The following is a 22,749-nucleotide window of genomic DNA, read 5'->3' as shown; positions in this document are numbered from 1 at the left end:
TAAAACACCCCCCCCGGTGACGTCATCACCCGCCCCTCCCCCCACCCCGAGAGCACCGCGGGGGGGGCGCTTTGTGCCCCCCCCAGACACTGATTGCGAATTGGGACCACTGAAATTTGGGGGGGGGGGGCTGTAACGGGGCCCCCCCTTAAAAAAAAGCCCCCTAAAGGGGGAGCCCCCCCATTTTGCACCGGGGGGGGCTCTTAATTAAGGGGGGGGCTTTTAATTAGGGAGGGGTTAATTAAGGGGGGGGGCAATAAATAAGCAGTGGCAGCCCCAGCTGCCCCCCACACCCCCATTTTTTTGGGGGGGCAGGGACCCAGTTTTTGAGGGGGATAATGCCCAGCCCCCCCTCAATAAATTGGTGGGGGGGCAGAGTGGGGGCCCCCTTTTTATTTGGGGGGGCAGAACCATTGCAAGGCTCGATTTGGGGGGAGGCGTTTGCCCCCCCTTTTTAAATAAGGGGGGGCAGCAGGGGCTCAGCCCCCCCCCCCCCCAAGGCTCATTATTGGGGGGGGGCACGATTTGTGTGTGCCCCCCCCCCGGGGATTAAATTGGGGGGGGGGGGGGGGGGCACGGGCCCAAGGCACGGTGGGGAAGGGGGGGGGAAGGAAAAAGGTGGGGGGAAGGAAAACGGGGGGGGATTTTTTAACGGGGGGTCCTTTAGAGGCAGGGGGGCTTTTTTCCCGGGGGGGGGCTTTCCCCGGGGGGCCCCCCCCGGCCGTTCAGGCCATCTTCCAGATGGTGAGCGAGGCGGTGAGCACGCCGGCCGTGAAGATGGTGAGGGTCTGCCAGGTGGGGGTGCCCAGGTAGGAGAGCAGCCCCTCCTGCGGGGGGGTAATTAACACGGGGGGGGGTTAATTAGGGCGGTAATTAGGGGGGGGGGGTTAATTAACGGGGGGGCGCTCACCCAGCCGCCCTGCGCCTGGATCCAGCCCAGGAGGTGCTCCCGCAGGTACTGCAGCGTCCAGCCCACCACCGTGCGCAGCAGCCCGGGCGCGGGCCGTCAGCGCCTGGGGGGGGCGCGGGGGGTTGGGGTGGGGGGGGGGGGGGGGCACGGGGGGGGGGGGACGTGGGGGGTTGGGGGCGGGGAAATGGGGGGGGGGGTATGGGGGGGGGAGAAAGGGGGGAAATGGGGGGAGAAGGGGGGAAATGGGGGGAGAAGGGGGGTTTTGGGGGTGTTAAGGGGGGAAAATGGGGGGGAAGGGGCGGGGGGTTAAATGGGGGGCACGGGGGGCGTGGGGGGGGCGTGGGGGGGCGTGGGGGTTAAAGGGGGAGTTTGGGGGGGAAAAAGGGGGAAAATGGGGGGAAGGGGTATTGGGGGGGTTAAAGGGGGTTATGGGGGGAGTATTGCGGTGGGGGGGCTTGGGGGTTAAAGGGGGATGGGACGGGGAAGGGGAGGGCTATGGGGGGTCACGGGGGGTTGTTGGGGGGGTTATGGGGGGCTTAGGGCATGGGGGGGCAGTTGGGATATTTAAGGGGGAGGGGTCCCACCCGTGGGATATTTGGGGGGGCGCAGAATAATTGGGGGGGGGGCACTTGGGGGACCTGGAGGGTACCTGGGGGGGGGGGCACGAGGTAGTGGGGAGATGGGGAGTAGTGGGGGGGGCTAAATGTACGGGGGGGCTCCTGAATGGACAGGGGTGGCTAAAAAATATTGGGGGGGGTCCTAAATGTACAAGGGGGGGCCTGAATGTATGGGGGGGCCCTAAATATATTGGGGGGCTCCTAAATGTACAAGGGGGGCCTGAATGTATGGGGGGGCCCTAAATATATTGGGGGGCTCCTAAATGTACAGGGGGGCTAAATATATTGAGGGGGGCTCCTAAATATACATGGGGGCTAAACTTATTGAGGGGGGCCCAAAGTATATGGGGGCTCCTAAATGTACAGGGGGGGCCCTAAATATATGGGGGGGCTCTAAATGTATGGGGGGGCCTAAAGTATTGGGGGGGGCACAATGTGGGGCAGGACGTGGGGGATTTGGGGAGGGAACAGGACCCCAAAACAGCAGCGGGGGAAGGAAGCGGGGCCGGGGGGGGCCAAAGCGGGGGGCCCCCGGGCCGTAGCGATGCGGGGGGTCCCTAATTTTGGGGGGGGGGGTCCGGGGGGGGCTCACCTTGATGGCGAGGCGGCAGGCGAAGTAGAAGAGGGCGACGACGCGGCCCCAGTTCAAGGCGCCGTCGGCGAACATCTCGGCGGCCACGCTGAAGAAAACCTCGCGGGGGAGTCGCAGCCCACCTGCTCGATCATGCTGGGGGGGGGGCACGGCGTCAGGACCCCCGGGGTAATTAACCCCCCTCCGGGGTAATTAACCCTTCCTAATTAGCCCCCCCCCCCCCCCGTACCGCTGCAGCTCGGTGTTGCTGTCCAGCTCGTCCCCGATGCGCTGCAGGAACTCGGCGAGCTGCTTGAGCTTGGGGGCTCGCCGGGGGCCCCCCAGCTCCTCCCGGCCCCGGGCCACGAGCTGGGGGTCCCCGCAGCGCTCCACGCGCTCCCGGATGAAGCTGGGGGGGGGCACGGGGCGGAAAAGGTGAGGGGGGGCCCCGAAAAGGAGCCCCCCCCCCCAAATACCCCCCCCCGCGCTCACCCGTGCAGCAGCAGCGTGCCCGTGCTCATGATCTGCTCCGAGGAGGTGCCTGGGGGGGGGGGGGGTTGGGACCCCCCTCCGGGCCCCCCCCCCCCAAGTCCTGTAGGGCCCCCCCCAACCCCATAGCCCCCATTTCCCCATTAACCCCTGCTTTTCCCCATAGCCCCCCCCCCATAGACCCCCCCATCCCCATAAACCCTCCCCAGGCCCCCCCCATCCCCATGAGCCCCCCCATAACCCCCCCCCAGGACCCCCCTTTCCCCACAGCCCCCCTAAAGCCCCCCAATTCCCATAAGACCCCCCCAGGCCCCCCTCTCCCCACAGCCCCCCCCCCAAGACCCCCCCAGGCCCCCCCATCCCCATAAACCCCCATGAGCCCCCCAGGACCCCCCCCGTCCCTACAGCCCCCCCCAAGGTCCCCCTCTCTCCCCCTAAACCCCCACAGACCCCCCCAGGACCCCCCATTTCCCCATAGCCCCCCTAAAGCCCCCCCAATTCCCATAAGACCCCCCCAGGCCTCCCCTCTCCCCATAAACCCCCAGGACCCCCCTAAGCCCCCCCCCAAGCCCCTCCCTCCCCAGGCCCCCCAGGCCCCGCCCCCTTTAGGCCCCGCCCCCTCTCACCGCCCCCCGGGGCAGGTTCCGGCTCCCCCCCCCCGCCGCCGCCGCCGCCCCGCTGAGGCTCGGCCGCCGCCGCCGCCGCCGCCATCGCGCCCGCGCCACGTGACCCGCCGCCGGCCTCACGTGACGAGGGCGGGGCGGGGAGGGGGGAGCCGCGCCCTGGTCACGTGACGGGGGTGCGGCGCTGCACGGCGGGGCGGGGAGAGCCACGGCCCCGTTCCCGTGGCAACGCGCGGTGCGGCCACGCCCCTTTCGGCTCGCCGCCATGGCAACGAGTTCCTTATTAGGAGCGCCACGCCCCCCGGGCTCTCATTGGGCCCTCGGTCCCCATGGCAACGCGCGCCGCGGCCCCGCCCCCTTCCCGCGTAGGGGAGCGCCACGCCCCTCGCCCCGTCCCCATGGCAACTCACGGGGAGCGCCCCGCCCCTCCGCCCGCCCGCGGCCAATGGGCTGCCCTCCCTCCTCACGCAGCGCAGCCAATCAGCGCGCGGCGCTTCGTGCCCTCCTCCAATGGGAAGCGTTCCCGCTCTGCCGGCGGGGCGGGGCGTGCGGCGCCTCATGGAGGCCGGCCGCCATCTTGTGGCGCCCCCCCCCCCCCGCTTTCTGTTCCCCTTTTTTTTATTTTTTTTCCGGCCCCGTTTTGGGGCGTAATCGGGCGGGTTTGGGGCCCGCCTGCGGCGGGGGCAGGAAACGGAAGCGGTCGCCCTCGGGGCCGCGGGCGTGGGGCAGGCAAAGAGGTGTGGGGCTGGGACTTGTGGGGCTGGGGGGCACTTATGGGGCTGGGGGGGCGCTTATGGGGCAGGGAGGGAGCTTATGGGGCAGGCAGGGATTTGTGGGGCCGGGGGGAGTTATGGGGCAGGGATGCGTGGGGCTGGGGACGACTTGTGGGGCAGGTGGGATGTGTGGGGCTGGAGCTTGGCCTGGGGGTGAGCCCCACAGCAGCCCCAGCCCCACACCGGTTCTGGCCCCGCAGCCGTCTCCCTAACGGGCCCCACACCACCCCCAGCCCCACACCGGCCCCACACCGCCCCACACCCCCAGCAGTGCGGCCATTGCGTCAGTCCCCGGGGGGGCAGATCACTTCCCCCCCCCCCCCGCCCCGCTTCCGTCCCGGCCCCCGGCGCTTCCTGGCCCCAGCAGCGGCACCGCAGGGTACCGGGGGGCCGTGGGGGGGGGGGTGAGGGGTTGGGGGGTCCTGGGGGGTCCCGGTGCTGACCCCCCCCCCCCCCCGTTACGGCGCAGGGATGAGCCCCAAGAGGTGGCTGGGCGCTGCCAGGTGCTTCCTCTGCTCCTTCAACCTGCTCGTCTTCGTAAGTGGGGGGCCGGGGGGGCGCTTGTGGGGCTGGGGGGCTCTTGTGGGGCTGGGGGCACTTATGGGGCTGGGGGGTTCTTATGGGGCTGGAACCCCCCATTTTGCCCCCCCCCCCCCCTTTTGCAGGCGCTGGGCAGCCTCCTCCTCGTCTTCAGCCTCTGGATGCTGCTGGACCGCCACAGCTTCGCCGCCGCGCTGGGTGAGCCCCAGCCCCCAAGTGTGGGGCAGCCCCCCCAGACGCACCCCACATCTCTGGGGCGCCGCTGACCCCCCTGCCCCCCCCCCCCCCAGGCTCGCCGCTGCTGGGGCTGCGCCTGGGCGCCTACGTCTGCTGCGGGCTGGGGGCCGCCTGCGCCCTGCTGGGGGCCTGGGGGGCCTGGGCGCCCTCAGGGGGCTGCGGGTGCTGCTGGGGCTGGTGAGTGGGGCCGGGGGGGGCATTTAGGGGGCTGGGGGGGCGGTTATGGGGCTGGGGAGGCATTGATGGGGCTGGGGGGTTGTTGTGGGGCTGGGGGGGCACTTATGGGTCTGGAGGGTGGTTGTGGGGCTGGGGGGGCACTTATGGGGCTGGGGGGTTGTTGTGGGGCTGGAGAGGTTGTGGGGTTGGGGGCGGTTATGGGGCTGGGGGGCACTTGTGGGGCTGGGGGGGTGCTATGGGGAGACGCTGTGGTGCTGGTTATGGGGCAGTGAGGTTATGGGGCTGGGGCAGGCACTGTGGGGCTGGCTATGGGGCAGGGGGGTGCTGTGGGGCACAATGGAGCCGGGGGGTACTATGGGGCTGGCCGGGGGGGGGCGCTGTGGGGTGGGGGGTGTGCGCTATGGGGCAGGGCAGGTGGCTGTGGGGTGCCCCCCACTTTTTGTGCCCCCCCCCCCCCAAGTATTTCGGGCTCCTGCTGCTGCTCCTCATGGCCCAGATCACGATCGGGGTCATCGCCTACACGCAGCGCGTGGCCGTGAGTGGGGCAGGGTGTGGGGCGGGATGAGGGGTGTGGGGCAGGGTGTGGGGCAGGGTGTGGGGCGGTCCTGGTGGTGTGGGGCAGAGCCGTGGGGTTTTTTTTGCAGCGAGGGGGGCAATGCTGGTGCTGTGGGGCAGAACTGGGGGCGGCGCTATGGGGGCGGCTATGGGGCAGCTATGGGGCAGCTATGGGGCAGCGCTCTCCCCCAGCTGGCCGCCCGGGTGGCCGCCCACGCGCGGGACCTGCTCAGCACCTACCCGGCCTGGGGGCGCCCGGGGGGCCGCCCACGAGAGCTGGGACGCGCTGCAGCAGCAGGTCAGCCCCCCCCCCCCCCGCGGCCCCCCGGCCCCACATCTCTGCCCCACAGCCCCCACAACCCCCCCGGCCCCACATCTGCGACCCCCAGCCCCCCCAGCCCCACATTTCTCCCCCACAACCCTCTCGACCCCACATCTCTGCCCCACATCTCTGCCTCACCCCCCCGGCCCCACACCCCTGCCCCACAACCCCCCCAGCCCCAGAATTCTGCCCCAAATTCCTGCCCCACACCCCCCAGCCCCACATTTCTGCCCCACACCCCCGGCCCAACATCTCTGCCCCCAGCCCCCCGGCCCCACATCTCTGCCCCACAACCCCCCCAGCCCCACACTTCTGCCCCAAATTCCTGCCCCACACCCCCCAGCCCCACATTTCTGCCCCACAACCCCCCAGCCCCACATTTTTGCCCCACACCCCCTGCCCCACAACCCCCCCAGCCCCACATTTCTGCCCCACAACCCCCCCCCCCCAGCCCCACTTTCCAGCCCCACACCCCCTGCCCCACAACCCCCCCCGGCCCCACACCCCTGCCCCACAACCCCCCCCCAGCCCCACATTTTTGCCCCACACCCCTGCCCCACAACCCCCCCAGCCCCACATTTCTGCCCCACAACCCCCCAGCCCCACATTTTTGCCCCACACCCCTGCCCCACAACCCCCCCGGCCCCACATCTCTGCCCCACAACCCCCCCAGCCCCACACTTCTGCCCCAAATTCCTGCCCCACACCCCCCAGCCCCACTTCCCAGCCTCACACCCCTGCCCCACACACCCCCAGCCCCACATTCCTGCCCCACACCCCTGCCCCACAACCCCCACAGCCCCACATTTTTGCCCCACAACCCCCCCAGCCCCACATTTCTGCCCCACAACCCCCAGCCCCAATTTCCAGCCCCACACCCCTGCCCCACAACCCCCCGGCCCCACACCCCTGCCCCACAACCCCCCCCCAGCCCCACATTTTTGCCCCACACCCCTGCCCCACACCCCCCCAGCCCCACATTTTTGCCCCACACCCCTGCCCCACAACCCCCGGCCCCACACCCCTGCCCCACAGCTCGGCTGCTGCGGCTGGAGCGGCCCCCGGGACTGGGACACCCTCGGCGCCCCCCCCGGCACCGTCGCCTGCTCCTGCCTGGCCCCCCCCGCGCCCAACGGCACCCAAGGGACCCCCCCGGGGCCCCCCACGGCCGCTGCCCCACGGCCGGCCCCGGGGGGGTTTTCACCAGGGTGAGTACTTGGGGGGGGGGCGGAATATGGGGCTGGGGGGTTGTGGGGCAGACGGACCCCCCCCCACCCCCAGGACGCCCCCCCCCCCCCCCCAGGGCTGTGCGGAGGGCGCCGGGCGCTGGCTGGCCGAGAACCTCGTGGGCATCGTGGGGGCGGCCTGGGCCTGGGGCTGCTGGAGGTGGGGGCCGGGGGGGGCATTTGGGGGCTGGGGGGTGGGGGGGTGGGGGGGTGGGGGGTGAGGGGGGCAATTGGGGGGCGGGTGGGGGGGGCATTTGGGGGGTGAGGGGGGGGGTGGGGGCTGGGGGGCATTTGGGGGGGTGAGGGGGCATTTGGGGGGCTGGGGGGCAGGGGGGCTGGGGAATTGGGGGCTGGGGGGGGGCATTTGGGGGCTGGGAGGGGGCATTTGGGGGCACGTTGGGGGCTGGGGGGGCAATTTGGGGGCTGGGGGGCATTTGGGGGGGTGAGGCTGGGGGGCTGGGGGGCAATTGGGGGGCTGGGGGGCACTGGGGGTGGGGGGCATTTGGGGGGCTGGGGGGGCATTTGGGGGGCTGGGGGGCAATTGGGGGGGTGGGGGGCACTGGGGGGTGAGGGGGGCAATTGGGGGCTGGGGGGCAATTGGGGGGCTGGGGGCATTTGGGGGCTGGGGGGCATTTGGGGGGTGGGGGGGCACTGGGGGGGGTGAGGGGGCAATTGGGGGGCTGGGGGGCAATTGGGGGGCTGGGGGGGGGCATTTGGGGGGCTGGGGGGCAATTGGGGGGCTGGGAGGGCATTTGGGGGTGAGGGGGCAATTGGGGGGCTGGGGGGGCATTTGGGGGGTGAGGGGGGGCAATAGGGGGGCTGGGGGGGGCATTTGGGGGGTGAGGGGGGCAATAGGGGGGCTGGGGGGGGGGGATTTGGGGGGGCAATTGGGATTTGGGGGGGCATTTGGGGGGGGTGAGGGGGGGCTGGGGGGGGATTTGGGGGCACGTTGGGGGGCTGGGGAGTGATCGGGGGGGGGTTGGGGGGGGGACTTGGGGGGCAATTGGGGCACATCGGGGGCAATTGGGGGTGACGGGGGGCACTGGGGGGCCGAAGGGGGCCGGGGGGGTGCTTGGGGAGGGCTTGGGGGGCACCTGGGGGCAGCTGGGGCCTTGGGGAGCGGTTTTGGGGCAGTTTCAGGGCGTTTTGGGGGCGGTTTCGGGACACTTTGGGGTGGTTCGGGGCACTTTGGGGTAGTTTTGGGGCAGTTTGGGGGCATTTTTGGGGCACTTTAGGTCAGTTTTGGCACTTTGGGTCAGTTTGGGGCACTTTGGGGCGATTTCAGGGCATTTGGGGGCGGTTTTGGGGCACTTTGGGGCGGTTTTGGGGCATTTGGGGGCGGTTTTGGGGCACTTTGGGGCGATTTCAGGGCATTTGGGGGCACTTTTGGGGCACTTTGGGGGCGGTTTTGGGGCACTTTGGGGGCGGTTTTGGGGCACTTTGGGGCGGTTTTGGGGCACTTTGGGGGCATTTTTGGGGCACTTTAGGTCAGTTTTGGCACTTTGGGTCAGTTTGGGGCACTTTGGGGCGATTTCAGGGCATTTGGGGGCAGTTTTGGGGCACTTTGGGGCGGTTTTGGGGCACTTTGGGGCGATTTCAGGGCATTTGGGGGCACTTTTGGGGCACTTTGGGGCGGTTTTGGGGCGCTCAGGGGTGGTTTTGGGGCACTTTGGGGCGGTTTGGGGGCACTTTGGAGTGGTTTTGGGGCACTCTGAGTCCGTTTTGGGGTACTGTGGGGGAACTCCAGGTCAGGTCGGGGCGTTTTGGGGTGATTTGGAGCAGTTTTGGGGGCGCTCCGGGTCGGTTTTGGGGCCACTCTCGGTGGGTTTGGGGACATCTTGGAGCCAGTTCAGGGCGTTTTGGGGCACTTGGGGGCGTTTTGGGGCATTTGGGGTCGTTTTGGGGCATTTTGGGAACAGTGTCAGGGCATTTAGGGGCAGTTTGGGTCAATTGGGGGCATTTTGGGTCGGTTTGGGGCCCCTTTGGGTCGGTTTGGAGGCACTTCAGGGCAGCTTTGGTGTATTTTGGGGCACTTTGGGGCACTTCAGAGCGTTTTGGGTCAGTTTGGGGCGTTTTGGGGCAGTTTCGGGGCATTTGGGGGCACTTTGGGTTGGTTTTGGGGCACTTCAGTGCAGTTTTGGGGCATTTCGGGGCATTTTTGGAACAGTTTTCGAGCACTTTGGGTGGTTTTGGGGCACTTTGGGTCAGTTTGGGGCCTTTGGGGTTGGTGTGGGGCAGTTTTGGGGCACTCTGGGTCGGTTTGGGGCATTTTGGGGCAGTTCAGGGGCACTCGGGGTGTTTTGGAGCACTTTAGGGCAGTTTTGGGGTATTTTGGGGCACTTTGGGGTAGTTTGGGGGCAGTTTTAGGGCACTTTTCATCGGTTCTGGGGCACTTCGGGGGCATTTTGGGCCAGTTCGGTGCGTTTTGGGGCACTTTGGGTCGATTTGGGGGCGCTTGGGGCAGGTTCCAGGCCCTTGAGGGCAGTTTTGGGGCAGTTTGGGGACATTTTGGGTCGGTTTTGGGGCGCTTTGGGTCATTTGGAGGTGCTTTGGGGTGAGTTTGGGGAAGTTTGGGTCAGTTTTGGGGAAGTTTGGGTCAGTTTTGGGGAAGTTTGGGTCAGTTTTGGGTCATTTTGGGGGCGGCGGGGCCGACCGAGCCGCGCCCCTCCCCTCAGCTGTGCCTGCTGCTGCTCGCCATGTTCCTGCTGCGGGACCTGGGCCCGGCCTCGGGGTGCTGACAGGACCGGCTCCGCCAATGGGAAGCGAGGGCGGGAACAGCTGGCGTCCGGCTCCACCAATAAAAGGCGAGGGCGGGAACAGCTGGCGTCCGGCTCCACCAATAAAAGGCGAGGGCGGGAACGGCTGGCGTCCGGCTCCACCAATAAAAGGCGAGGGCGGGAACAGCTGGCGTCCGGCTCCACCAATAAAAAGCGAGGGCGGGAACGGCTGGCGCCTCGCCCCGCCCCTTTTCCCTTCACCCTCACGTATTGGCGTGTGACGTCATCACCGCGCGGCGCCCCCAGTTGCACACAGGCCTGAGGAGCCTTAATGAGCCCCGTTAATTAACCCCTTAATGAGCCCCCCGTTAATTAACCCCCCCTTAATGGGCTCCATTAATTAGCCCCCTTAACAAGCCCTCCCCTTGATGAGCCCCCTTCATTAACCGCCATAATCAATTGATTAACCCGCCGTTAATCAGCCCCCAGTAACCCCCTTAATGACCCCATTAATTAACCCCCACTCATAACCCCCCTTAATTAACCCCATCAACGCTCTCCATTAATTAACCCCCTTAATTAACCCACGATCAGTGGCCCCCAGTTAAGGCCCCTCTTAATTAATGAACCCCATCCGTGTCCCCCTTAATTAATCCCTCCTTAATTGAACCCCCCCTTAATTAGCCACCCATTAATTAACCCCATCAATACCCCTTTGATTAACCTGCCCTTAATTAACCCGCCCTTAATTAACCCCCTTGTAATTTACCCCATCCGTGCCCCTTAATTACCCCCAATCAACGACTCCCCCCGCTAACAAACCTCTTTTAATGTCCCCGTTAATTAATTACGGCCCCGTTAATTAATTAATTACGGCCCCGTTAATTAATTACCGCCCTCCACGTGCTTGGCTCCGGGGGGGGCCGGACGGCGGCGGCCTGCGGGGGGGGGGGGGGGGGACACCAGGACCCCAATTAGAGCCCGGTAATTAACCCCCGGTAATTAACCCCAAGTAATTCCCAACCACATTGGGACCCCCCCGTTAATTAACCCCCCGTTAATTAACCCCCGCATGGGACCCCCCAGAAAAAGCTCCTCCCCAGTGGGCCCCCCATTTGCCCCCCTTTTTGGCCCCCCCATTTGCCCCCCCATTTGCCCCCCCTTTTTGGCCCCCCCCATTTGCCCCCCCATTTGCCCCCCTTTTACCCCCCATTTGCCCCCCCCATTTGCCCCCCATTTGCCCCCCCCTTTTACCCCCCCATTTGCCCCCCCATTTGCCCCCCCTTTTGCCCCCCTTTTGCCCCCATTTGCCCCCCCCCCATTTGCCCCCCCATTTGCCCCCCATTTGCCCCCCCATTTGCCCCCCCCCCCATTTGCCCCCCCCATTTGCCCCCCCATTTGCCCCCCCATTTGCCCCCCCATTTGCCCCCCCCCATTTGCCCCCCATTTGCCCCCCATTTGCCCCCCCCCATTTGCCCCCCCATTTTGCCCCCCCCATTTGCCCCCCCATTTGCCCCCCCCATTTGCCCCCCCCCCCCATTTGCCCCCCCATTTGCCCCCCATTTGCCCCCCCATTTTTACCCCCCCCCCATTTGCCCCCCCCCCCCCCCACCCTGTGCCCGCTCCGGCTCAGCTCTCGTCTTCCTGGGGGGTCTGGGGGGGGGCACAGCTCCAGTGCTCCCAGTACGGACCAGTGCCCCCAGTATGCCCCCATTACCCCCTCCCAGTGCCCCCATTGCCCCCTCCCAGTGCTCCCAGTATGCCCCCAAGCCCCCCCATTGCCCTCCCAGTGCCCCCATCACCCACTCCCAGTTCCCCCCCAGTACCTCCCAGTGCCCCTCCCAGTCCCCCCATTACCCCCCCATTCCCTCCCAGTCCCCCCAGTACCCCCCCAGCCCCCTCCCAGTACTCCCAGTACCCCCCAGCCCCCTCCCAGTACTCCCAGTACCCCCCAGCCCCCTCCCAGTGCTCCTAGTCCCTCCCAGTGCCCCCAGTACCCCCTCAGTTCCTGCCCCAGCCCCCTCCCAGTGCCCCCAGCCCCCTCATTACTCTCTCCCAGTCCCTCCCAATCCCTCCCAGTGCCCCCATTACCCCCCCCAGTCCCTCCCAGTGCCTCCAGTCCCCCCATTACTCCTCCCAGTCTCTCCCCAGTGCCTCCATTACCACCTCCCAGTGCTCCCAGTCCCCCCCACTACCCCTTCCCAGCCCCCTCCCAGTGCTCCCAGTGCCCCCATTACCCCTTCCAGTTCCCCCAGTGTCCCCCCATTACTCTCCCAGTGCCCCCCCAGCCAACCCCAGCCCCTTCCCAGTCCCTCCCAGTGCTCCCAGTACCCCTCCCAGCCCCCTCCCAGTGCCCCCATTACCTCCTCCCCAGTCCCCCCAGTACCCCCCAGCCCTCCCCCAGTGCTCCCAGCCCCTTCCCCAGTACCCCTCCCAGTGCTCCCAGTACCCCTCCCAGTGCCCCCATTACCCCCCCCATTCCCTCTCAGTCCCTTCCAGTGCCCCCAGTCCCCCCATTACCCCCCCAGTCCCCCCCAGCACCCCCCCAGTCCCTCCCAGTGCCCCCATTACCCCTCCCAGTGCCCCCATTACCTCCTCCCAGTGCCCCCATTACCCCCCCATTCCCTCCCCAGTCCCTCCCAGTGCCCCCAGTCCCCCCATTACCCCTCCCAGTCCCCCCCAGCACCCTCCCAGTCCCTCCCAGTGCCCCCAGTACCCCCCCATTACCCCTCCCAGTCCCTCCCAGTGCCCCCATTACCCCCCCCAGTCCCTCCCAGTGCCTCCCAGTGCTCCCAGTCCCCCCCATTACCCCTCCCAGTCCCCCCAGCACCCCTCCCAGTCCCCTCCACCACCCCCTCCCAGTCCCTCCCAGTGCCCCCATTACCCCTCCCAGTGCCCCCATTACCCCCCCCAGTGCCTCCCAGTGCCTCCCAGTGCTCCCAGCCCCCCCATTACCCCTCCCAGTCCCCCCCAGTCCCCCCCCAGCCCCCCTCCCAGTGCCTCCCAGTGCCCCCAGTCCCCCCCCAGCCCCCCTCCCAGTGCCTCCCAGTGCTCCCAGTGCCCCCCAGCACCCCTCCCAGTCCCTCCCAGTGACCCCATTACCCCCCATTCCCTCCCAGTCCCTCCCAGTGCCCCCATTACCCCCCCAGTGCCCCCCAGCCCCCCCATTACCCCCCCCAGTGCCCCAGCCCCCCCAGCCCCCTCCCAGTCCCTTCCCAGTGCCCCCAGTCCCCCCAGCCCCCTCCCAGTGCCTCCCAGTGCTCCCAGTGCCCACCTGGGCGCAGGGCCGCCTCCAGAGCGCCCAGGCCGCGGCCGCCAGCGCCAGGCCCCCCCCGAGCCCCCCCAGCAGCAGCAGCCCGTGGGGGCGGGGCCGGGGCCGCGGGGCCCCCCTGGGCCGCGGGGGGGGCGAGCGGGGGGCGCTGGGGGGGCGCTGGGGGAGAGGGGGTCCGGGGGGGGGGGGCGGGGGAACCGGGGGGGTAATGGGGGGGCAATGGGGGGGGTTATGGGGTCGGGGGGGCAGTGGGGGGACTGGGGGGCAATGGGGGGGAACTGGGGAGGGAATGGGGGGAACTGGGTGGACAATGGGGGGGAACTGGGGGGTCTTGGGGGGTAATGGGGGGAACTGGGTGGACAATGGGGGGGAACTGGGGGGTCTTGGGGGGTAATGGGGGGAACTGGGGGATCTGGGGGGCAATGGGGGGGGTTATGGGGTCGGGGGGGGGCATTGAGGGGACAGGGGGGCAGTGGGGGGCAGTGGGGGGCAATGGGGGTAATGGGGGAACTGGGGGGAACTGGGGGGCAATGGGGGGAGCTGGGGGGGTCTTGGGGGGCAATGGGGGGAACTGGGGGACAATGGGGGGAACTGGGGGGCAATGGGGGAACTGGGGAACTGGGGAAACTGGGGGGGCAATGGGGGGGTCATGGGGGTAAATGGGGGCAAGGGGGGAATGGGGGGCAATGGGGGGTCAGGGGGCAATGGGGGGATAATGGGGGGAACTGGGGGACTGGGGGGTAATGGGGAAACTGGGGGGCAATGGGTGGGTAATGGGGAGCTGGGGGGCAATGGGGGCCACTGGGGGAACTGGGGGGACTGGGGGGTAATGGGGGGAGCTGGGGGGGGCAGAAGGGGTAAATGGGGGGCTTAGGGGGCAGTGGGGGCAATTTGGGAGGGGTGGGGGGCTGGGGGGGCTGGGGGGTAAAGGGGGGTAATGGGGGGCTGGGGGGTGATGGGGGGCAATGGGGGTAATGGGAGAAAAATGGGGGGGGTTATGGGGGGGTCTCGGGGTCATCGGGGGCAATGGGGGTCATGGGGGGGCTATGGGGGGGACCGGGGGGTAACGAGTTCGGGGGGGTCCCGGGGTCATCGGGGGGCAACAGGGGGGTAAGGGGGTAAGGGGGTAAGGGGGGAATGGGGGTCCCGGGGGGCCGGTGGGCGGGGGTCCCGGGGGTCCCGGGGGGGTGCCGGTGTTACCGTGGCGGCAGCGCAGGCGGGCGCAGGCGGGGAAGGGGGGGCCGCCCCCGCAGGGCCCCCAGGTGCCGGCGCAGGGCCCCCAGCAGCTGCGAGGCGTTGGCGGGGCGCAGGCGGACGCAGCCCTGCGGGTCCTGGGGGCGGGGGGGGCATTGGGGGGTCGGTGTGGGGGGTCAGCTTCCCACCCCAAGCCCCCCAATCTGCCCACCCCCAGCACCCCCCTCCCCTCCAACCCCCCCATTCCCTCCCCATTGCCCCCCAAATCCCCCCAGGGCCCCCAAACCCCCCACCCCCCCCCCAGACCCCCCCCCAGATCCCCCCCAACGCCCCCCAAATCCCCCCCCAGATACCCCCCAACCCCCCCCCCAGCCCCCCCCAAATCCCCCCCAGGCCCCCCCCAGATCCCCCAACCCCCCCCCAAACCCCCCAGATACCCCCAGCCCCCCCCAAATCCCCCCCAGGGCCCCAGGACCCCCCCCCAAATCCCCCCCCAGATACCCCCCAACCCCCTCAGACCCCCCCCCAGGCCCCCCCAAATCCCCCCCCAGGCCCCCGAACCCCCCCCCCCAAACCCCCTCTAAATCCCCCCCAGCCCCCCCAAATCCCCCCAGGGCCCCCCCAGACCCCCCCAAACCCCCCAAATCCCCCCCCCCCAAACCCCCCCAACCCCCCCAGCCCCCCCCCAAACCCCCCAAATCCCCCAAATCCCCCCCAAATCCCCCCCAACCGCCCCCAACCCCCCCAAATCCCCCCCAAATCCCCCCCCCCAAACCCCCCCAAATCCCCCCACACCCCCCAGCCCCCCCAAATCCCCCCCAACCCCCCCCCAAATCCCCCCGCAAATCTCCCCCCAAACCCCCCCCCAGCCCCCCCCAGCCCCCCCCCCCCCAAATCCCCCCCCCCCAAACCCCCCAAATCCCCCCCCACACCCCCCCAGCCCCCCCCCCAAATCCCCCCCCAACCCCCCCCAAACCCCCAAATCCCCCCCCCCAGCCCCCCCAAATCCCCCCCCCAAAGCCCCCACAATCCCCCCCTAAATCCCCCCCCCCCAAATCCCCCCAACCCCCCAGCCCCCCCAAATCCCCCCAAATCCCCCCAAATCCCCCAAACCCCCCAAATCCCCCCCAACCCCCCCAGCCCCCCCAAATCCCCCCCCAAACCCCCCAAATGCCCCCCAACCCCCCAGCCCTCCCCAAATCCCCCCCAAACCCCCCAAATCCCCCAGCACCCCCAAACCCCCCCCAAATCCCCCCAAACCTCCCCAACCCCCCCAAATCCCCCCCCAACCCCCCCCAAATCCCCCCCAACCCCCCCCCCAAATCCCCCCCAAATCCCCCCCAACCCCCCCCCAAATCCCCCCAAATCCCCCCCCCCAAACCCCCCAAATCCCCCCCCCAAATCCCCCCCCAAACCCCCCCAAACCCCCCCAGGCCCCCCAAATCCCCCCCCCAGCCCCCCCAAACCCCCCCCCCCCAAATCCCCCCCAAACCTCCCCCAAATCCCCCCCCAAACCCCCCAAAATCTCCCCCAACCCCCCCCCAGCCCCCCCCAAATCCCCCCCCAAATCCCCCCCCAGCCCCCCCCCCCCAAATCCCCCCCCCAAACCCCCCCAAATCCCCCCCCCACACCCCCCCCAGCCCCCCCAAATCCCCCCCCCAAATCCCCCCCCCAAATCCCCCCGCAACCCTCCCCCAATCCCCCCCCCAGCCCCCCCCCCAAATCCCCCCCCAAACCCCCCAAATCCCCCCCCCACACCCCCCAGCCCCCCCAAATCCCCCCCCCCAAATCCCCCCCCAAACCCCCCAAATCCCCCTCTGAATCCCCCCCCCCAACCCCCCCAAGCCCCCCCAAATCCCCCCAGCCCCCCCAAATCCCCCCCAAACCCCCAAATCCCCCCACACCCCCCCAGCCCCCCCAAATCCCCCCAAATCCCCCCAAACCCCCCAGCCCCCCCAAATCCCCCCCCCCAAACCCCCCAAATCCCCCCCCCCCCCCCCCCCAATCCCCCCCCAAATCCCCCCAAACCCCCCAAACCCCCCCAGGCCCCCCAAATCCCCCCCCCCAAACCCCCCCAGCCCCCCCAAATCCCCCCCCCAAACCCCCCAAATCCCCCCCCCAAATCCCCCCCCCCAACCCCCCCCCCAGCCCCCCCAAATCCCCCCCCCCCAAACCCCCAAATGCCCCCCAACCCCCCCAGCCCCCCCCAAATCTCCCCCAACCCCCCCCAGCCCCCCAGGCCCCCCCAAATCCCCCCCCCAAACCCCCCCCAGCCCCCCCCCAAATCCCCCCCCAAACCCCCCCCAGCCCCCCCCCCAAATCCCCCCCAAACCCCCCAAATCCCCCCCCACACCCCCCAGCCCTCCCCAAATCCCCCCCCAAATCCCCCCCCCCCCAAACCCCCCCCAGCCCCCCCCAAACCCCCCAAATCCCCCCCCATCCCCCCCCCCAAATCCCCCCCAAACCCCCAAATCCCCCCCGAAAGCCCCCAAACCCCCAGCGCCCCCCAAATCCCCCAAACCCCCCCAAATCCCCCCCAAACCCCCCAAATCCCCCCCAACCCCCCCAGCCCCCCAAATCCCCCCCCCCAACCCCCCCCCCCAAACCCCCCCAAATCCCCCCCAAACCCCCCAAATCTCCCCCAACCCCCCCCAGCCCCCCCCAAATCCCCCCCAAACCCCCCCAGCCCCCCCCCCACCCCCCCCAACCACCCCCCCCCCCCCAGCCCCCCCCCAACCCCCCAGCCCCCCCCAAATCCCCCCCAACCCCCCCCCCAACCCCCCCCCAACCCCCTCAGCCCCCCAGCCCCCCCCCATTACCCCCCCCCACTCACGTGGATGCGGCAGCCCCCACGAAGGCGAGGCTGAGCGGCCGCCGCCCGCAGGAGGGGGGGGCCAGGGCCCCCCGCGACCCCCGCCATGCGCCGCAGCGCGGCCCCCGAAGTGCAGCGCCCACACGTCCGAGCAGGCCCCGTCCTTGGTTTTTTAGGGGGGGGGGGGTTAAATTATTTCGGGGGGGGTCTAGGAACGAGGGGGGGGTCCTAATATTTATGGGGGGTAATTTTGGGGGGGGGGGGCTCACCGGCTCCAGGTTGTAGGGCATGGGCACGGGTAGTCCTGCAGCAGCCAGGGGGTCTGGGGGGGGATTTTTTTTTGGGGGGGGGGCAAATGGGGCGTTGGGGGGGTTAGGGGGGTTATGGGGTCGGGGGTGGGGGGAGGGTGAAAAGGGGGGGGCTGGGTGGGGTCTTGGGGGGGTGAGGGGTCCCAGGGGTCTTGGGGGGGGTCTTTGGGGGGGGGGGGTCTGGGAGGTGGGTTGGGGGTTGGGGGGGTCTTTGGGGGGTCTTGGGGACTTGGGGGGGGGGATTTGGGGGGGGTCGTTGGGGGGGATTGGGGGGATTGGGGGGGTCTTGGAGGGGTTTGGGGGTTTTGGGGAGGTTTGGGGGGTCTTGGGGGTGTCTTGGGGGTTGGGGATTTTGGGGGGTCTTGGGGGTTGGGGGGGTTGGGGGGTCCTGGGGGGGGGTCTTGGGGGTTTTGGGGGAGTCTTGGGGGGTCTGGGGGCAGGAGGATTTGGGGGGTTCATTGGGGTCCGGGGGGGGGGCATGCTTGGTGGGGGGGGTTCAATACGGGTGGGGGGGTCCTTGGGGGTCCTGCCGGGGGGGGGTCCCAAAAGTTTTTTATTGGGGGGGGGGTCAAGGGGGGGCTCAGGGGGAATTCATCCCGGGGGGGGGGGGGGGGGGCTGATTGGGGCGGCTTTAAAGCACCAAGGGGGGGGTCCCGGGGGCGGGGGGGGGCTGAGGGGGTGGGGGGCGTCGGGGGGGTGGGGGGGCGGGGGTCTCGGGGGGGGGTCGCGGGGGGGGGGGGGTCTCACCAGGGGCGTCCAGGTGGGCGCTGAAGGTGCTGCTGACGGGGTCGAAGTCGAAGTCGCAGCCGGCGCCGGGGGGGGGGGGCGGCGAGGAGCAGGAAAAAAGGGGGGGGACACCTGGGGGGGGGGGGGCACCGGGGGGGGGGGGGTCAGCGGGGTGTGACGTCAGCAAAAAAAAAGGGGGGGGGGTTAAAAGGGAGGGGGGGGGGGGGCCCGGGCTTACCAGCGCCGCCGCTCCGGGGGGGCCATGGCTGCGGGGGGGGGGGGGGGGGGCCGGGTGAGCGCGGGGGGGGCAACGGCTCCCCCCCTTCGGGTGCCCCCCCCCCCCGCACCGAAAGCGAAACCAATGCGGGGGGGGGGGGCACAACCCCGCCCCCCCCCCATTTCCGCTTGCCCCCCCCCCTTTTAACCCCCCCCCTCCCTTTTGCCCCCCGTTTTACCCCCCCCCCGCCCCCCCCCCGTTCTTCTAACCCCCCCACGTTTTTTACCCTCCCCCGTTGCTTTTGGCCCCCCCCCCCGATTTTTGGCCCCCCCCCCAACGGACCCGGCGCCCCCTGGCGGAACCGATGGAGGAAACCGCCGCGGGGGGGGCGTTGAAAATGGGGGGGGGCAGGGCCCGGGGGGGGGCACGGTTTAAAGGGGGGGGCAGGGGCCCCGGGGGGGGGGTCTCAGATCCGGGGGGCACGGTTTTAAAAGGGGGGGTCTCAAGTACTTGGGGGGGTCTCTGGTCCCCGGGGGGGGCCTCAGGTCTCGGGGGGGGGGCACAGTTTGGGGGGGGGGCAGGGCCCCGGGGGGGGCACGGTTTGGGGCGGGGGGGTCTCAGATCCTTCGGGGGGGGGGGCACGGTTTAAAAGGGGGGTCCTCAGGTCTCGGGGGGGGCACAGTTTAAAGGGGGGGGGGGGCAGGGCCCCGGGGGGCACGGTTAAAAGGGGGTCTCAGATCCCGGGGGGGCACGGTTTAAAAGGGGGGGTCTCAAGTACTTGGGGGGGGGGGTCTCTGGTCCCCGGGGGGAGGGGTCTCAGGTCCTGGGGGGCACATTTTGAAGTGGGGGGTCTCAGGTAGCCGGGGGGCACAAGATGGGTTTATATTAAAAAAGGGGGGGGCTCAGACGAGTTTATTATGAAAGGGGGGGGGTCTCAGCCCCCGAATTTATTATAAAAAGGGGGGGGGGGGTCTCAGATCCCAGGGGGGGGGTCTGAGATCCCCGGGGGGGTCTCAGATCCTCGGGGGGGGGTCTCAGGTCTCCGGGGGGGTCCCAGGTGTCCGGGGGGGGGTCTCAGGCCCCGGGGGGGGCTCAGGTCTCCGGGGGGGGTCTCAGGCCCCGGGGGGGGTCTCAGGTCTCCGGGGGGGTCTCCCACCCCGGGGGGGCTCAGCCCCCCCAGCCGGGCAGCCAGAGGCAGCGGGGGCGGCTGCAGCGCAGCTCCAGCTCCCGGCAGGCGCCGCGGGGGGGCTCCGGGCCCGGCCCCCCAGGACGCCCCCCCGGCACCCAGACGCGGGGAAGGGGGGGGGCCCGGCCGGGACCCGGGGCAGGTCCTGGAAGGGGGGAAAAAGGGGGGGGGGGGGTGTCACCCAGGACCCCCCCCCCATGTCCACATCAACCGGTGCCCCCCCGTGTCCCCAAAGCCCCCCCCGGCCCCAAAGCCCCCCCGGGTCCCCCTGACCCCATGTCCCCAAGCCCCCCCCCCCGCGACCCCAAAGCCCCCCCCCATGTCCCTGATCCCCCCCATCCCCAAACCCCAAAGCCCCCCCATGTCCCCCCCAACCCCAAAGCCCCCCCGTGACCCCAAAAGCCCCCCCCCATGTCCCTAATTCCCCCCCCCCCCCATCCCCCAAACCCCAACGCCCCCCATGTCCCCCCCAACCCCAAAGCCCCCCCCGTGACCCCAAAAGCCCCCCCCCCCATGTCCCCAAAGCCCCCCCCGACCCCAAAAGCCCCCCCCATGTCCCCAAAGCCCCCCCCGCGACCCCAAAGCCCCCCATGTCCCTAATCCCCCCCATCCCCAAACCTCAAAGCCCCCCCATGTCCCCCCCAACCCCAAAGCCCCCCCGTGACCCCCAAAGCCCCCCCATGTCCCCAAAGCCCCCCCCCCCCGCGACCCCAAAAGCCCCCCCCCCATGTCCCTAATTCCCCCCCCCATCCCCAAACCCCAACGCCCCCATGTCCCCCCCCCAACCCCAAAGCCCCCCCATGACCCCAAAAGCCCCCCCATGTCCCCAAAGCCCCCCCCCAACCCCAAAAGCCCCCCCCCCATGTCCCCAAAGCCCCCCCGACCCCAAAAGCCCCCCCCCCATGTCCCCAAAGCCCCCCCCCCGCGACCCCAACCCCCCCCCGTGTCCCCCCCCCCCCCAACTCACCGTGCCCCCCCCGCAGAGCCAGAGCCCGTCGGGGCGATGCGGCGCCAGCTGGGCCCCCCGGCCGTGCCCCCCCCCGGCAGCACGGCCAGAGCCCCCCGGGGAGCCCCGCGGCCACCAGCGCCTGCAAGGCACGGGGGGGGGGCGGTCAGCGGGGGGGGGCTGGGGGGCAAGGGGGAGGGGCTGGGGGGGCTGGGGGAGAATGGGGGGGCTGGGGGGGTCACAAGAGGTCGGGGGGAATGGGGGTCACAGGGGGCGTGGGGGGTAATAAAGGGGAATGGGGGGCTGGGGGGGGCTGGGAGAAATGGGGGGGGAATGGGGGGGTCTGGGGGGGGTCACAGGGGGTGTGTGGGAGTAATGGGGGGGCAAGTGGGGGTGCTGGGGGGGCAAAAGGGGGAAAATGGGGGGTTTGGGGGGGTCATGGGGGGCAAAACGGGGGGGCTGGGGGGGCACAGGGGTTCTGGGGGGTAATGAGGGGGAATGGGGGGGGTCTGGGGGGGCATAGGGCGTGGGGGGGGGCAACTGGGGGTGCTGGGGGGGTCTGGGGGGTAAAGGGGAAAATGGGGGGGTCACACGGGATCGGGGGGGTTATTGGGGGGTGGGGGGGAAACGGGGGTGGGGGGGGATGGGGGGGATGGGGGGTAGTGGGGTCACAGCGGGTCTGGGGGGGGAATGGGGGGCAAATGGGGGGGCTGTGGGGGTAATGGGGGGGTCTGGGGGGTGTCACAGGGAACTAATGGGGTCTGGGGGCAATGGGGGAGTCCTAATGGGGGGGGTCAAAATGGGGGGGGTCAAAAAGGGGGGGGGTCAAAAAGGGGGGGGGGGCTAATGGGGTGTCCCGGAGGGGGTCCTAAAGTGGGGGGGGCAATGGGGGGATTGGGGGGGGTTCCTAATGGGGGGGGCATCTTGGGGGGTCCTATTGGGGGGGGGTCCCAAGGGGGTCTTAAAAGGGGGAGGGGCCAATGGGGGGGGGGTCCCAATGGGAAGGGGTCAATGGGGGGGGAGGGCCCTAATTGGGGGGGGTCCCCGGGGTCCTAAAGTGGGGGGGGGCTAATTGGGGGGGGGGTCTCCTAATTAGGGGGGGGGTCTCCTAATTAGGGGGGGTCCCCTAATTGGGGGGGTCCGGTACCTGCCGCAGGCGGTGGGCGGGGCCGAGCGCGGTGGGCGGGGCCAGCAGCAGCACCGCGTTGCCCAGCGCCAGCGCCGGGGGAGGAGCTCCAGGGCCCGGCCCAGGGGGCGGGGCCCGGCCCAGGCCACGCCCACCACGCCCAGCGGCGCCCGCGTCACCAGGGGCCCGCCCCCCGGCACCTCCTGCGGGGGAGGGGGCGGCGTGACCACGCCCCCTCCGGCCAGGCCACGCCCCCTGCCCATAGCCCCGCCCCCTGCCCATAGCCCCGCCCACTGCCTCCCCCTCCCATGCCCAGACCCCTCAGACCACGCCCTTCCAGACCACGCCCCTTCCCAGACCACGCCCCCTCCCAGACCACGCCCCCTCCCAGACCACGCCCCCTCCCAGACCCAACCCCGATCGTTGGCCACACCCCCACCGAAGCCCCGCCCACCTCCCCCTTGGCCCCGCCCCCTCTGGCCTCACCCATCGCCCAGGCCACGCCCCCCTCCACCCACCCCCTCCCTCACCCACCCCACCAAGCCCCACCCACCTCCCCAGGCCCCGCCCACACCCTCAGGCCCCGCCCACCTCCCCAGGCCCCTCCCACCTCCCTCAGGCCCCGCCCACGTACAGAGGCCCCGCCCACCCCCCAGACCCCCGCCCACCCCTCCCAGGCCCCGCCCACCCCCTCAGGCCCCGCCCACCCCCCAGGCCCCGCCCACCCCCTCAGGCCCCGCCCACCCCCCCTCAGGCCCCGCCCACCCCCCTCAGGCCCCGCCCACCCCCCTCAGGCCCCGCCCACCCCCCTCAGGCCCCTCCCCACATCCAGCCCCACCCCTCCCTAACCCCGCCCACCCCCTCAGGCCCCGCCCACCCCTCAGGCCCCGCCCAACCCCTCTGGCCCCGCCCACCCCCCTCAGGCCCCGCCCACCCCTCAGGCCCCGCCCACCCCCCCTCAGGCCCCGCCCACCCCCCCTCAGGCCCCGCCCACCCCCTCAGGCCCCGCCCACCCCCCTCAGGCCCCTCCCACATCCAGCCCCACCCCTCCCTAACCCCGCCCACCCCCTCAGGCCCCGCCCACCCCCTCAGGCCCCGCCCAACCCCTCAGGCCCCGCCCACCCCCTCAGGCCCCGCCCACCTGCACGGCCCCGCCCACCAGCTCGGCTCGCTCCGCCCACCGCCGCAGGGCCGCCCCCAGCCGCC

The 22,749-nt window shown here is 70.5% G+C and overlaps 2 protein-coding genes and 1 long non-coding RNA gene across 3 annotated transcripts; 1 reads left to right on the top strand and 2 right to left on the bottom strand.

Moving 5' to 3' along the window:
- Positions 1-698: 698 nt before the first annotated feature.
- Positions 699-2,660, bottom strand: LOC136788660 (apoptosis regulator BAX-like). Its single transcript, XM_066987297.1, is given in 7 exon segments — positions 699-827; positions 911-998; positions 1,000-1,013; positions 2,120-2,229; positions 2,232-2,254; positions 2,349-2,507; positions 2,591-2,660. Coding segments are annotated over 7 exon segments (525 nt in total). The 5' UTR covers positions 2,620-2,660; the 3' UTR covers positions 699-725.
- Positions 2,661-3,867: 1,207 nt separating this feature from the next.
- Positions 3,868-10,091, top strand: LOC136788659 (leukocyte antigen CD37-like). The gene is made up of 10 exons (XM_066987295.1): positions 3,868-3,947; positions 4,252-4,363; positions 4,455-4,520; positions 4,649-4,721; positions 4,814-4,937; positions 5,398-5,472; positions 5,685-5,790; positions 6,850-7,022; positions 7,118-7,200; positions 9,716-10,091. Exons 3-10 carry the CDS (start codon positions 4,455-4,457, stop codon positions 10,036-10,038), a joined length of 1,023 nt encoding a protein of 340 aa, XP_066843396.1. The 5' UTR covers positions 3,868-3,947; positions 4,252-4,363; the 3' UTR covers positions 10,039-10,091.
- Positions 10,092-14,197: 4,106 nt separating this feature from the next.
- Positions 14,198-18,345, bottom strand: LOC136788672 (uncharacterized). The gene is made up of 4 exons (XR_010827305.1): positions 18,307-18,345; positions 17,304-17,356; positions 17,056-17,197; positions 14,198-14,359 (listed from the first exon to the last, which is right to left on the bottom strand). It is a non-coding gene; the product is annotated as an uncharacterized lncRNA (long non-coding RNA).
- Between the last annotated feature and the right edge of the window lie 4,404 nt (positions 18,346-22,749).

Source organism: Anser cygnoides, chromosome W, assembly GCF_040182565.1.
Source record: "Anser cygnoides isolate HZ-2024a breed goose chromosome W, Taihu_goose_T2T_genome, whole genome shotgun sequence".
NCBI classification, from domain to species: Eukaryota; Metazoa; Chordata; class Aves; order Anseriformes; family Anatidae; genus Anser; species Anser cygnoides.
Note: the sequence above shows the minus strand (reverse complement) of the source record. Positions and strands in the feature narration are given on the sequence as shown.

Excerpts from the sequence above, each read along its gene's own strand:
- LOC136788659 (XM_066987295.1), top strand. The coding sequence starts at position 4,455 with ATGAGCCCCAAGAGGTGGCTGGGCGCTGCCAGGTGCTTCCTCTGCTCC. Across the intron at positions 4,521-4,648 it reads CCTTCAACCTGCTCGTCTTC|GCGCTGGGCAGCCTCCTCCT; the intron begins GTAAGTGGGGGG and ends CCCCTTTTGCAG. Across the intron at positions 7,201-9,715 it reads TGGGCCTGGGGCTGCTGGAG|CTGTGCCTGCTGCTGCTCGC; the intron begins GTGGGGGCCGGG and ends CCCTCCCCTCAG.